The following is a 15,124-nucleotide window of genomic DNA, read 5'->3' on the forward strand; positions in this document are numbered from 1 at the left end:
AAAGCTCAGAAATACTATAAAAATAAAATTCAGTAGCAATGGCAGGCAAAAATCTATAAAAAATGCAACGCTTAACCCTTTTACATAATTGTTGAAAGTCCTGTCGCAATTTAGCCCCTTTTCTGGCGCTGTGTCGAAGCAAATACAACGAAGAAGCCACTGTTTCAAAGCCAGATAACACGGCTATATGAGAAAAGCAATATTAAAAAATTTGGTGTATTTATTCAAAATCAGGTTAGGCTAAACTGGTAGGCCAATAAGCCACGCAAAGACCAGTTTTGGTCTTTTGGGATACCACATGGAATTCAGTTGCTAGGTACAAGAGGCTCCTTTGGGATGTTAGTTAGTTAGTATTTCCAATATGTTCCCGCAGTCTCTTCCATTGCGTGCGAATAAGAATTTTCAAAAATACTTTATTTTTAAAAGCTCGCTAGTGTGRCGTCAGAAAAGCAGCTGTTTTTACTGTTTTCATTAATTTATAACTGGCATCTAAATGCCACCCACGTGAGCTCTCCAAAATGGCTATCAAATACAGCTTTTAGCTGAAAAAAGCGCCTTATAGGTATGTATACTATCCAATATACCCAATATTCAATTATACGAATTTTTATGGACTGAAATGAGTTCTCATATTTCTTCTTTCACATATCTATCACATTTAATTAGCATTGTAGCTCTTAAGAACACTTCAATAATAACCATAAGATACGTAGAAGAGACCCCTCTCACGCGTTCCTCTTCAGTACGCGCTGAAATGAGGCACACACACACCCAACTCCTTCTAAACCGCACTTGACGGCATACGATGAAGTGCTTTTGATGGATTTATGTTTACGCTTATTGTTTTTGCAGTRCGAATTTGTATAATTTTCGAATTTCGATACAGCTACATTTGTGCTGAGCGTGAGTTGGAGTTGAGTGCTCAACTCATGCAGCACAAGAGCACTTGAATGCCAGCACTCAAACACCAATTGGGAGTAACAAAGGAAAAAAGTGATAGGTGTGTAAACATAGCGATATTAGAAGTAARGCAAGTGAGGCGGCAAAGAAAGGTGGGGCAGTATGCCTAACGGCTKCTGGGCTGCTCGGCTGCGCGAAAAGCGTGCGCTGGTAATAAATAGAGCACCCGAACTCCACACTGTTGTTGTGTGAGTGTTTGGAGTGGCAAACAAAGCGTTAAATACGCCAATGGATTGCTCTCAGTTTGTTTGTGTGTTTGATGGAGATACCGTTTGAAATTGAAATTGAAACATTAACACTTGAGGGGCGATACATACATATATCCATTATATAAATAACAGTAACGACCGCGCACAATGGCACAAAATAAACAAAATGTTTAAATAACAAATAGCTTGGCTCGACAAAGGTCGTTAGAATTTCCGACTAAAATTTGTGTTGTGAAGTTTTCGAAAAGTTTTTACGCCAACGAGCTAAGCACGCGGCTTCGGCAACGTGTGCCGCGCTTTATTTGTCGTCATGTTCGGTTTGACTGGCGACACACACAGCTGGTTTGTTTTACCTTATTGTTGTTATTGATTTTTTTGTCTACTTTTTGTGCGCTTGACATCAACAAAAGTTGGAGTTGACAGCTTCGAAAGGCAAAGAAGAGAGATCCATTTAAAATGGAAACTAATTATGTGTCCCAGGAATTGTATGTCAGAGCTTTTTAAGCTGGATGCCGAGTTTTTGTTGTTTTTTAACAAATTTTCAAATATCTTTCCTTTTAATAATAAAATTACTTCAAATATTTGGTAGTCGAAAAAGTCTTTTCGTATTTTGTCAATAGAAGTCGTTTCAGTCGTATATCTCCAATGCTACATACTTSCTTGTGCCATTCTATATAGTGTTGGAAAGGTGAGATCTTAAGCTTCATTAAACCAAAAAAATTAAATTCAGGGAAGTTAAAAAAAAAAAGTTACAGCTGTTCAAATATGAGTGAAGATAATGAAGAAATTCGGTATGTTTTAAAAATTTTTTTTGCAAAAAGAGGAAGCATGCTACGCAAGCMACCAATGGAATTTGTGAAACTTCAAAAGGGTTAAAGCTGAGGCACTTCGCCGGGGACCGAAACGTGGTTATCTGCAGTACTAGATTCCAGCATAGGAGAATTCATCAAGCTACCTGGCTGTCTCCGGATCGAAAAGCTACCAACCAGACCGTTTATGTTGTGGTAGAATTACTAACATTGACTCGAATCACTATATTGTTGCAGCCAAAATACGCACTCCCATGTCAACAAACAAGGAAAGTTCGACGTCGGAAAGCTGCAATCGAAACAGACAACCGCACGGGTTTCTACTCGACTTGACTCCTGCTCTCTAAGCGCACTCATCAGCAACTCAGTATAAGGGAACYGTGGGATGGCATTTCAAGCTCTTACGTGCAGCCGTAAACGAAATCATTGGTTTTCGTAAAAGCAACAGCTGGTACGATGAGGAGTGACGCGTCGCTGTGGAGTGAAAACAGACTGCCTACCACGCAACGTTACGATCGACCACAACACGTACCGGTTGGGATAGATACCAGGAGTTGAAAAGGAAAGCGAAACGTATTCGCAGAAAAAAAAGAGAGAGAGACAAAAAAAGGGAGTAGGCAGAGCTTGACAAGCTGGCCGGGAGGGTGTCGAAGAACTGATAAGCAGCATCCATCAGCTTCTCCGTAAAATATGGTCGAACGAAAACAAGTCCAACGATAMGAATTTAGGAAAGGAGTCAAACAGAAATGCAGCATTCACTCGGCTTTCAACTCGTCTCAGCATGCTGACCATTTATACATACATACATGTATGTATATATATATAAATACAATCCAATATCTAACTCGGTTATTTTTAACTGCTACAAGAAACCGTTAGATGAACACAACTGGCATTACGCTGTAGCAACATGTTGCAAGTGTATAAAAAAATGTGGCAAAGTCACTCAAATAAAAAAAACCCGCATTTTTACGTTGCACATTCAACTCTGCTTGCGTTTCCAATAAATTCCCGCCGAAGTCACATTCATTACGCTCCATACTCACACATACATATTTACATAATGCGATCACAWGCTTACTTATGTATATATGTATGTATGTATCAAGACACACACAAGCATTAAGCGTCACTTGCAACACTTGCCAGCGAAAAGTGTTGATTACTGTCGTGTGTAAGTCGCATTTGTCACCCGCATAACCYCGCACTTCCGCCGCCGAGCGCTTCCCCACACAGCAAATCGTCAAATCGAAATTATATGAGCGTTTCCTATTTGCTGGTTTCGTTTTTATTGACGAAGCGGAAGGGCGAAGTACCAATAAATTGCTAAGAATATCGATTTGTGCCAACGCTTTTCGTTTATGGCATATTTAYGCGTGAGTCGTTGCAAGCAACACAGGCACACAACCACATATGCATACATATATGTACATACAAKCATATACGCGTGTTTGTGCGTGCGTATGCGTATAATGACATTCGTCATTATGTTACACATTCGTTCCAACCCACTGCAGGCTATTGCTGCTTTTTGTTGTTGTTGTTGTTGTTGCTCAGTGCTGTTGCCATAACATGACTATGTGATTATGCGCTTAAATAAGATTAAATTTCGATTACATTCAATTACTTTGTTAGTAGATTTGTTGCGCGCGCACGATTTCYCCCCTTCCCCGTTGCCACATTACATACTTACATATGTAAAAATATAAAATTTTTTTGATTTTTCCCTACACACGTCACGCAGCAGCCACCGCTTGCTCGTGACAGTTCGCTGCACACTCGGAGAGTCTGCGATTTTGCCGCCACTTGCCTCGCTTATTAGTAAAAAATTTCATATTTTCGTTGGCATCTTCGTGCCTGGCAGGGGATTAGCTTGTATGCCTGCACTGCGCAGCTCCCTTGAAGTACTCAAGTGCTTGAGAATTTACACATATATTTAAATATGTATGTATGTAKGTCGGAAAATCTCATTTCTTATAAGTGCAAGCACTTTCCAATGCAAATGTGTATGTAAAACGAGCGTCGCGATGTTCGTCGAACACAGCGGAAATTATGAATATTTCAGCATATTATAATTATTAGTCGGATTAAATTTCGAGTAATGTAAGTGCTCGTGCGTTGGAGTGCATGTTGCTGTTGCTGTGAGAAAAACTTCGAAGAATTCGAAAATTTATTTACCCATGAAGCTGGAGGGATATCACTTAAAGAGCGAACTCACTTTGAGTTTAGTGGAAATTCAATAAGCTGCGTGAAGAAAGTGTCGAGGGAGCGAGCTGCTGAAAGGCGCTGCGTGGGTTGTCAGTGACTTGCATAAGCACATACAGACATTTGTTTGGGGTCACATATACATACCTGCATATGTATATGCAAGCTAAGCCCGCATGAGAGAGAATTGATTTCCAAAACATTAAGTTTTCAATTTCATTAATTTTATGACAAATTCGTGACAGCATGGGAATTCGAATATACGAAGAATTTCACTTTGAAGCAGCTCAATCACAAGTTCACAGCCGTAGTTCAAGATTGAATCTCGCAGATTGCAAGCTAATAAACCAATACAGTACTAAAAATGCTGAATTACGACGAACGGAAATGCTTAAAATCGTTTAAATTAGAYGCTAAAAGTCTGTGAGTGTGTTGGCAGGTCTTCGAAATTATATATAAACCATTTGAGAACTAGAAAGTCGTCACTGCGAGTGAAAATGGCTAAGCAACGCGAAACAAACAAAGAATTATTAACAACTGTTAATRCTATACTTTTTACTATAAAAATATATATGACAACATAACCCCAAAATGTAAATAATAAATGTTTGTTAGAAAAATGATTTTTTGCACTCACCTTCATCCGCCGTCGCTGGATGTTGCTCRCCCTGTGTGGTATAACTGCCAATGATGGTCAGCACTAACAGCAGAAACGCTGCTGCCGCACGTTTTTTACACATTTTCCAACACTAATTTCACGATTTGCTCTCAAATATCACGAAAATGTATGTGCGCGTTCGTGTGCATTAATTTCAGTTTTTCCACGCGCAATTCGGAGTCACTAGAGTAACTAGTTGAGTTAGATTTTGAGTGTTAAACTCACGGCACAGTGAAATGAGGAAGTTTGAGCTCTAGCGTAATATGAAGTTTCTGCAAAAAAAGAAAGTGAGTTTGATTAAAATCATGATTTAATGTAGATTTTCAAATCCAGAATAAAAAATTAAGTATTTYTAGAGTTTTGAGTGACTATTTGAGTAGCTTAGAAGTATATTTTAATATAATAAAAGTGAGTTTWAGCTATGCATTTTAGTGGCACTGTTGAACTGGAAAATATAAAATTTCATATATTGCATTTTCTGGCAGCTTAAACTATCAAGATCTAAGCTTGCAACCTTTAGCAAAGTTTCAAACCACTTATTTACTCTCGATATTGAAAAAGTTGTTATTTATTATACATAAAAGAACAATCCTCGGCCTGCCAGAGTAAAAAACATTTTTTGGCAAAATTCGTTTTTTTTTTTTATTCAACATAGTTCCCATCAAAGGTGATACACTGGTTATTAAGACCTCTCAACTTTTCGATATCACTTTTCTAGTGCGATTTGTCCTTTACTTTAAAATAGGCTCCAGTTTCTGCATTTACCTCTTCATTCAACAAAAATTTCTTTCAGCGAGCATTCCTTTAAGATCTGAGAAGAGGAAAGAGTCGCTAGAGGTCAGATCTGTAGAATACCGCAGATGGAAAGCAATTTCAAGATCAGTTCGTGTATTTTTGCTTCAGTTTTTACTGACTTGGATAACAGTGCACTCACTTAGTGAAGCACACTTTCTGTTCCTACAAATGCGGCCCCTTTTCGATGATTTCGTTCTTTAACAGTTCATCGTGTGCAATCCACTCGAATGACTGTCGATTGGACTACGGTGTGAAATGAGGAGGCCATGTTTCACTCATTGTCACAAATCGTTGCAAAAACTCCGGTTTATTATGCTTGAACATCTCCAAAAACTGCTCCGGATCATCAACTGATCGTTGTTTTTGATCAAAAGTTAGCTCGCGCAGCACACACTTTGCACAGAGCTTTCTCATACCCAAATATGCGTGAATGATAAGATATACTCATTCAGTTGGTAMCTTRARAGTMTCTGCTATCTCGAACAACTTCACTTTATCGACATCCAAAACTATTTTGTGGAGTTTTTGATGTTTTTTCGGTAGCAACCTTTTCTGAGCGTCAAGTGCTTTGACCGYCTTCGATTCTCATTTCAGCGCGTCTAAACTTAGCATACCAATTCTTGATGATCGAATTTTTTTTTTTGGCGCAATGTCTGGCAACTCACTATAAAGTCTAGTTTTTACTTCAACTATATTATTTCCCTTTTCAAAAACAATAGTKTGTCAACACGCCAAAATCCTTTGAGTCCATTTATTTCAYAWTAATAAAAGTTCCTTCACTCAAAATGATATAATTCACAAACTAATAATCTRACAGCTGATAAATTTATACACGCGCTTTTTAAAGGTTAGAGGTAACCAAAAGTAATATAGATTTAATTCTAGTAGCGCCATCTATGTGTCAGGCAAGCAATCCTTCAATTGACCACTTATTCAAGAATACAGTTAGCTGTGAAATTTTGCACAATTTTGGAGCAAACCCTACTGTGGTGACAACTATACCTAACCTATATCCTTTTTTTTCTATTGTTTTTTGAAAGAAAAAAGGAAAGGGTGTCACCTTTTTCCCTCACAAGCTTTTTCCAAATTTTAAACGCGTTTGACAAGCCAATTACGTTTGTAAACAAAACCCTTAGCTGCAGCAGCTGTTTTTCTTGTGTCTTTGCAAAACCAAAAAAACTTGTCTAAAAATTCATTAACAGTTATTTACACTTACAGACACACAGACGTGAATAGATCTATATATATATATATATTTTTTTTTTTTTTTTTTTTTTTTTTTGAAAAAGAATTCTACGTTTTGAATTCAATTTCAACAATTTCGACAGCAACTTCAGTCTCAAGTCCCACTCAGCTGTGCAGCACCCCGATTTAGTGGCCGCTTGACTGTTTTTGTTCATACYCCAGCGACTGTCTGTCGACCCTGAACCCATTTGCAGAGTTATCCTTTTGTGCGCGCATATGTGACACTTGTGAAATCACCAACGCGGCTGTGTTAATGACACAGTTACTGTTAAAATATATTAACGACATGCCACACACACACACACATGCATAAATATTTATGAACAAATTTGTATTCACAAAAATTACACAGCGCTGTATTCCCTCGACTGGCTACTTTGGCTTTGGCAGGGTTCGTGTTTCTTTACATGTGCATGTGTATATGTGTGCGTTATGTGGGTGTCATTGACTCTGGGGATGTTTTACAAATACACACACACATATATACAAAGTAATAGTCAGCAGAGTAATTTTTCTCTATTAGCTTGTACCAAAAATGTCCCATCGTCCTGAACTTGACTCGCTACTTGCGAGCACAAATTGTTTTTTCATGTTCTACACGAATTCTCAGCCACCAGCGCCCCCTCGTGTACGTCCTACCGGCGCTCCAGCCATTTCAATATTGAATTAGTTAATTAATTTAAGTTGTCTGTATATACATTTCTRTGAATGTGTGTGAGTGCGTGTGGTAAGGAGTTGTTTCAACAAAAGTGACAATTTGCATGTGGGCACTTGGAAATCACTTCTTAGCCGACATTACAGGCCATTAACTTGTTGTTTTTTGCCCCAACTACAAATGGGTGAGTCGCTGCCTAAGTTTTTCGCTGATTTTACAAACAAACATTTCATTCGCTTACAAATTCTTAATTGTACCGGGAAAGGAAAGTGTTGAAGTATTTATCATGTTGTTGTGATTTGAATAATTAAAGTTTTCAAGTTAATTATTTCAACAGCGAAAACTTGTTTGGGAAATAGAGTAAAATATCAAATAGAAATGGTTTATTTATAGCCTATGTATACAGCTTTTTAGTAGACTCCATTAACATGAAGGTGGGGGCCAATTTACTTATTGACTAAATWAAGGGTCTKKCTGAACMGATTGTGCTCAATTAAGATTACGCCCACTGAGAGATCACGCTTGAGTCTGGTCAAACTGTCAAGTTAATTTTGTTCAGTATTATTTGGCATTTGATAACCGATTAGTCGATGCCTGAAATTGAAGCTCGTGATCTCGACAACATTAAGTTTGAACAAGTCGGTGCCACATTTCACACACACATTAATTAATAGATTGATTGGGAGAACTCTTTCTTGAGCAGATAGTTTCAAGTTTTGGTCCGGTCGATTGGCCACCAAGATCGTGTGATATCATACTAGATGCGCTAGACTCAGTTTTGTGGGGCTATGTAAAATCTAAAGTCTATGCGGACAACCTCACTTCGATTCAGGCCTTGGAGAAAAACATGCGTGTCATTCGCCACTTACCAGATCAAAATCCTCGAATGAGTCATCGAAAAGTGGACTCAAATGATTATCAATATTCGAAATTAAATTTGAGGTTTCTATGTTTTTTCTTTAGATAGGTAGGGAACTTTGAATGGGAACACCCTTTATTGAAAATTTTTGGAAATGAGCAGCCGATTGCTTATTTCAACCGTATACATTTTCGCATGAGAGCGGCGCCTAAAGATAGCAGAAATKAGCGAAATGGCGAATCGAACACGACTATTCTACCATTCATTTACATTTATTTTTTAATTAAATAGAGAATTCCAGTGCCGTTTGTATTTTTTAAGCAAATAATAAATATTCAATTTTTTCCGTGTTTAAATGGTTAGCTCCTAAAAGTAATTCGACACCACTTCTTTCCAAAACACTTGAAATACATCAAAGTAAATACAAACATAAGATGTACATGTGCATGTATATACACTTATATATAGTATATACAGACAGTTGTTGTACAAGAAATGCGTTTGAAGTGAGACCATAATTTTGTGGCGAAACGACATGCCTAGTCCCTGGAGAAAGACAAACAACCCGAAAAATAGACAGGCGGATAAGTAGCTCTGTAGAATTCTTCATGTGTGCTATGAGTACACACAAATACAAGCAAGCATTGGCAAAGAGTAAATATCCGTATGCCGATGACAACATACATTCAACGGTAGACAACAATGACAACAACAAAAATTATGCTAATAGTGGCTGACTTTGCAGCATTTCAACATTCTATACAAACTTATATGTATATATGTATAAGGAAATTTGTATAAATTTGTGTACATAAATATGTGCGCTTGCAAGCAACAGACACTTGCATATTTATGCACTTTCTCCGGCATCAAATTGTTGTTGCGATTAGACACTTACGAGTATTGCTCAACATCAAGCGCTGCCAATAGTTTTGCACCGCACCGCAACAACAACAACGACAGTAAATGTGTATTCCCTTCAGATTAAGTTTCTGACATTTATTGCTTAGACTGACGCCTCTTGTACAAGGGTTAGCTAGCGTCGCTTGAGCGCTTTCCTCCCATGTCTGCGCGCTATCCTKCCTTGCAACACCTTGTGTCTGGCTAATACGTTTTCGATGTTCGATATGACGCTACATTTCCCTGCCAACGCTTTGGGGGTGTAAGAGTTTAGACGCAAATGCATTTGACAGCCGACGTAGRAGGAAACGCAAACGAAGACGAAGACGAAGTCGAAGAGCAGCAGCAGCAGAGCGAAAATTGTGCGGAAAGTAAGAAAAACTTGGTTATCTACTTAAATTTCCTCAACGCCGTCGTAAAACAATGCGCATTGACGGCTAGCTAATTTATGTGACATTTTAGATAAATGGCAAACATTCTAACGGAAGTATTTACTTACGGACGGTTGTTGCAACACTTGCCGTTTGTTTGGGTAACTAAGTAGTGTGAGTGGTTGTTGGGGCTGAGGAATTTTAGTTTTCCATTTATTCGATTTGCTGTCATGCTATGAATGTCAGTTTTAATGTTGAACTACAAAATAGTTTTGCTTTCGAATTTGAAATGGGTTAATGGAATTCGGATCAACATTCGCTTTGCGTTGGATTCTGCAGGAAATGGTGAAATAGTGGTTGTTATTTGATGTAGAAAATCAAGTGAGTAGAAAGCGCAATGAAATGCGAATTAATTTGCTTGAGTAAACGTGTGACATATAAAATATAATTATTAGAGACCGTATCAGGGGAACTAATTCACTTTCGATGAGTGAATTGAGAATATTCAAACAAGCGGGGTTTCAAACAGAAATTACAAAGTAAATTTAGGTATTTAAGTTCCACAAATAATAGCTCCTCTACAATCTCTAACAGCTATAAATTATGGTCAAAGCATTTGAAGAGAAAACAAGAAGCTTCCGAAAATGAAAGTTATTCACTTTTACTTTTCTCGAGCTTTCACAGATTTAACCTTTTGAACARTTTTCCAAAGCTGTTGAAAAGGTAAGTTTCTTTTGTTTTTTTCGAGCTTTCACTGGTTAAAGCTTTTTTAAAAATGTTTCCAAACTATTAAAACTACCCCCGAAAACTAGTTGAATATTTATTCAAGTTTTCGAAAGTATTTTGCTGCAGCTGTAATACATGGCCTTACCTAAAGACAATGGAATACCCATTTGAAAGGTAAATAAAAAGCTTTTGAAGATGAAAACTAATAAAATCCTTCAAAATTAATGCCGWACATTTTTTAAAGCTTTCCTYCKGGATATSTAAAAYTWKAAAGACAAAYCATTTGAACTGAAAATAAAAAARTTTCGAAGATGAAAGCTCTTCACTTGTCCTTTWGTCGAGCTTTCACMAATRAAAGCTTTATTTATAATGCCACTAAAATTATTTAAAACCAAGCGAAAAAAAGTTTCAAAGCTTTCGAAAATGCTTGCTGCAGCTGCAAMACATGGAATATCTAAAATYATAAAGACAAACCATTTGAATTGAAAWTCGAAAGCTTTCAACAATGAAAGCTCTACACTTGTGCTTTTTTAGAGCTTTCACAAATGAAAGCTTTATTTGAATTATTTCTAAAATGACTTAAAAATTATATATAAAACTTTTTTTTTTTACTTTTATAAGCTTTTTTCACAGCTGCAACARATGGAGTAACCACATACAAGTAAAATACATTCAAATGATATTTTGACATATTACAGGCAAATAAAGGAAGTAATTACAGCTAAGCATATACATAGCTCTGCATACAGCCCCTCAATTTCGTACTAAACGCGACCACCCGCTGCGCATTAATTTCGAGACCTAGGGGCGCCACCGCATGCTAATCGCCCAGCRCCGCCACCCACTGTGACAGCAAACGCATTTTGACATATTCTAACTAGCTTCAAATAGACATAACGGCGAAAGTACCTCAGTACAACAACAGCGCGTCAGTTAGGGTGTGAGTGGTTCCTAAAGCCTTTTATGCGGCATATGGCATATATTGTTTGCTTTGTTAGCACACCAGCTAAAATTAGTCCGGTTAGTAGTGCGGTTAGTGTTGCATGGTTATATGACTTAGCTTAGTCTAAGTGGTCTGAGGTTGTCATTGTAGGTGGGAGTCGCCACTACGTCCATTTATTTAAATGTGTGCATTCTACTGGTTGATGGCGGGGCGTTGCTTTTGTTGGCATATTAAACATGCAATTATTAAACTGAAAAATGGCTTTACATTTATAAAGACTGTAAACAAGGCTGCGGTGGTAACTAGGTCCACAAGTGGGCACGCCGCAAGGCGCATGAATATCAGATACTGAAGTAATGGCGTTGCGTACCTACGCGGAGTTGGGGCTGGCGTGACAGAACGGTGTCAGAACAAAGGTGCATAGTGAGGAATTGTGTCGGAAATCCCATAGAGACCTCACCTAATTTGTACACAATTATGGGGAGCTTGTTTATGGGTTGAATTTGTTAAACAAGTTACCCTTATTATGTTTCGAMTTATTGAAAGCGAAAATATCACGCCTAAAAACGCCAACGCATTCTTTTATGCCATCTCCAACCATAAATCATGGCTAATTATAAGCAGCGTTCCAGTCTACCTCAGACTGACCCCAATCACTTCCAACGTCTGTGACAATAAGCGCCACTAACAACTAACGCCGAACCATTACCACGTCTAATCTCGCTCATCTACATAGTTTCTAATTAATAGAGAGGACAACAGTGGTTAAAGCAAATATTGGAGAAATAATAAAAGAGCCAACAGGGTGGTGTAGAAGGAGTGGAAACCTCAAAGACAAAGAAAATTAAAGTAAAACAATGTTGTGTTTGTAAGTGTTAGCGCAAACAAGAGCGCAAATTAAAAAGAGAAACAAAACAGCAGAGAGCACAGCAGCAAAGGGAAAAGGTGAAAATAATGATAGGCTAAAGGATAAACAACAAATGCGCACTAAAAGCGCAACAAAGCGTAGGTAAAATGAAATCAATGGAAGTGATACAAACATGTAAAAAACAAATAGCTCAAAAAAGTACAAAAAAACGAAGCGAAAAAGGAAAACAATGCGAGCAAACACCAAACAGGATAACAACACGAGGTCAACGAGCAGTCAAAAGCCACAAAACTAAAGTGCTAACAAGCAACACAAAGCTAAACTGGATTGCCGGYGCGGACTACAACTACATACGAAACCACTTACACACACAGACAAACAGCACGGATAGACGGTGGCTGGCATACGCGCAGAGTATGTGGTAAACGTGACAATGTCGATGGTCAAATAGGATTAGAAAAAGGTAAGCTTAACGGAAATAAAACAATACACAGCAGGAAATGAGCGGTTGGGGCGATTGTGCGCCTATTACGCCTATCTTCGAGCAACTAAAAGCTGATACGTATAATTGTAGACAACGGGAAAGAGCAAAAAAAAAAAAAAAAAAAAAAAAAAAGAAAAAAAAAAAAAATAAAAAAACAAAAAAAAAAAAAAAAAAAAAAAAAAAAAAAATGGGTAGGCAGCAGCTTTAAGCGCTTTATGGGCTGCGAAACAGGTGAGTGTTTGAAAGGAAGATAACAGGCTTAGTAACGGTTATACATAAGTTACGCAAAACTGCAACAAAATGTGAATTCTTAAAGCTGACAGTTTTGTAAAAAGTATTGCAACATAATATTTTACATTGAGCAAAACAAAGAACCAACTAGAAAGCGGCTGATATTAACTGTTATGAGAACAGTTATGAGAGTTGCAAATCTCTTATACTAAAAGTGCTTCCGACGCAGTGGTAATCATAAACGGTTTTGGTACGAATTGTTATACGTTATTATAAGAATTGTTATAAAATATTAYATGAAAACGTCGTCATGCTTTGTATACTTAAGTGAGTGGATATGTAGGTCTGACGGCGCTTCTAGACCATCAGAAAGCCTATTGTGATACCACCGGAACTAATAATACTGCACACTCCATTGTATCCTCTCTCAATCACCCTATGCTTCCAATGAAGTTCATCAGTACGAAAAAAACGTTATTTGGCAACCTCTTAAATGTATGCCTCACTCCAATGAGACTCAGCTAAATCTATAACTTGTTCGTTCATAAAATATCTAGAAGTGGTCAGAGGCATAACTGTACATTTCCACTTTTTCGGAGTCTAATTGTAGAGWGTTGCAAGTTCTTCTTTTAAATACTGATATGTCCAATTAAAAGCTACACATTGGAGCACCTTTTTATTGCCAATACAAATCCGAATTCTACTCCAAATTTTGATTTCGCCATCAGTTATCGAAGGAATGTATAAAAACTAGACCGGTTACCGAAGTATCGGTTATCGAAGCAATAAATACACATTTTCTGGATSGATTGATTTAAAACCTCTTTGAAGTATATATTCCTTACGAATAGTAAGTCTTACATGATACAGCTAACCTTTAGGAGGTTTCCTGGCAGGAAAACGTAATTAAAGTTGTCCTTGTTATGGAACAAAAGTTTAAACGAGCATACTATATTCCCAACAAGAAAAAAATTGTATATAATACCTAAAAGTCAATTTGTTGCGAGCAAAGCTCGAATTTGGACAAGTGTAGTGAATATTTTTAATAACTCTGCTAATAAAGACTCTAGAGAAGATTGATGAACAACTTCTAAGTGAAGGTCTTCTTCAAAATTCACTCAAATAAGCATTGTGAATTTAATTTTTAGGTATTTTTCATTCAATCTAGACCCGGAGGATTCAGAAAAATTCAAAATATTTAAACAAGTTTAAGTTTATTCCACCAAGACAAACAAAGAAGTCCCCGAAATAAGTTCAAAACAAAACAATTTCACATAAATCAAAAGYAAAGGGTTGGCTAAGGGTTTGAAAGAATTGAAAGAAAAATAGCAAACGAAACAGATAGCAAGGAAAAGGCGGCTAAATCAAAGAAAATACGAACATTATTTATGGCAAGTAGTTTTCGGAATAGCGAAAGATAAATTCAATGTCTAACAGAAAGTGACAGCAAGAGCAGTTGCAGAATACAAGAATTGGAAATAAAAATTAAAAGACGAGAAAATGCAAAAATCGAAATTTGAACTGAGGAAGGAGGACAAGAATTGAGGACGAAGAACAAGCATATGTGAACCCAATCTAACGAGCACAGAGGGTTATTATTAAGAAAGCAAAATGGGAGTGAATTTATTATTTAATTTTGACTAGTAGAGTAACTGTAAAATGCATGAAATATTTAAGCGCACAAACAGCGTTCCCAGGTAGACCCAGCACACATATATAGCATGCAACAGCTACGAGTTAATCCCGGTATGCAGGCGTACAAGGAGTAACAAAAGGCGCATAAATTTTAAATGGAAACCATGAACAAGGTGGCTGGTCAATTTATGGGCACGAATGCATGAATGCATTAACCAAGCCTCCGTGTGTGTGTGTGTGTGTGTGTGTGTGTGTGCGTGTGTGAGTAGGAATTTATGTGCGAGGGAGCCAAGCGACAGCTACTCATTTATTAATACCATTACCGTGTAGCTAGCAAGCACACGGCCGCAACAACAACTGACATAACCGACAGGAGTCGARTAACGGCAGCAGCAACAACGCACGAGGGTGCTAAAGAGTAAATAAAAGTGGTGTTGAAAGCGCTGGGTGGTGGGAGGTCGGTCAGCCGGMGCAGGAGCTGCAAGCAGTGACTAAAGCGCCGCACGTGAACTGACCGCAAAGCCGAAGCRAAGCGTTGGGCCACAGCACGGTTAAAAAAGGACAAAGCTGA

The 15,124-nt window shown here is 37.7% G+C and overlaps 1 protein-coding gene across 1 annotated transcript in view; it reads right to left on the minus strand.

Moving 5' to 3' along the window:
* The window catches only part of LOC108966633, a 142,845-nt gene extending 137,742 nt beyond the window's left edge, over window positions 1–5,103 (minus strand). Inside the window, exon 1 of the mRNA XM_018929635.1 lies at window positions 4,821–5,103. Within this exon, the coding sequence (XP_018785180.1) occupies window positions 4,821–4,923 (103 nt within the window). The 5' untranslated portion in view covers window positions 4,924–5,103. The remainder of the gene's footprint in view (window positions 1–4,820) is intronic.
* Window positions 5,104–15,124: the final 10,021 nt, after the last annotated feature.

This window comes from Bactrocera latifrons, unplaced genomic scaffold (assembly GCF_001853355.1).
Source record: "Bactrocera latifrons isolate USDA-ARS-PBARC rearing strain unplaced genomic scaffold, ASM185335v1 scaffold_168, whole genome shotgun sequence".
NCBI lineage: Eukaryota > Metazoa > Arthropoda > Insecta > Diptera > Tephritidae > Bactrocera > Bactrocera latifrons.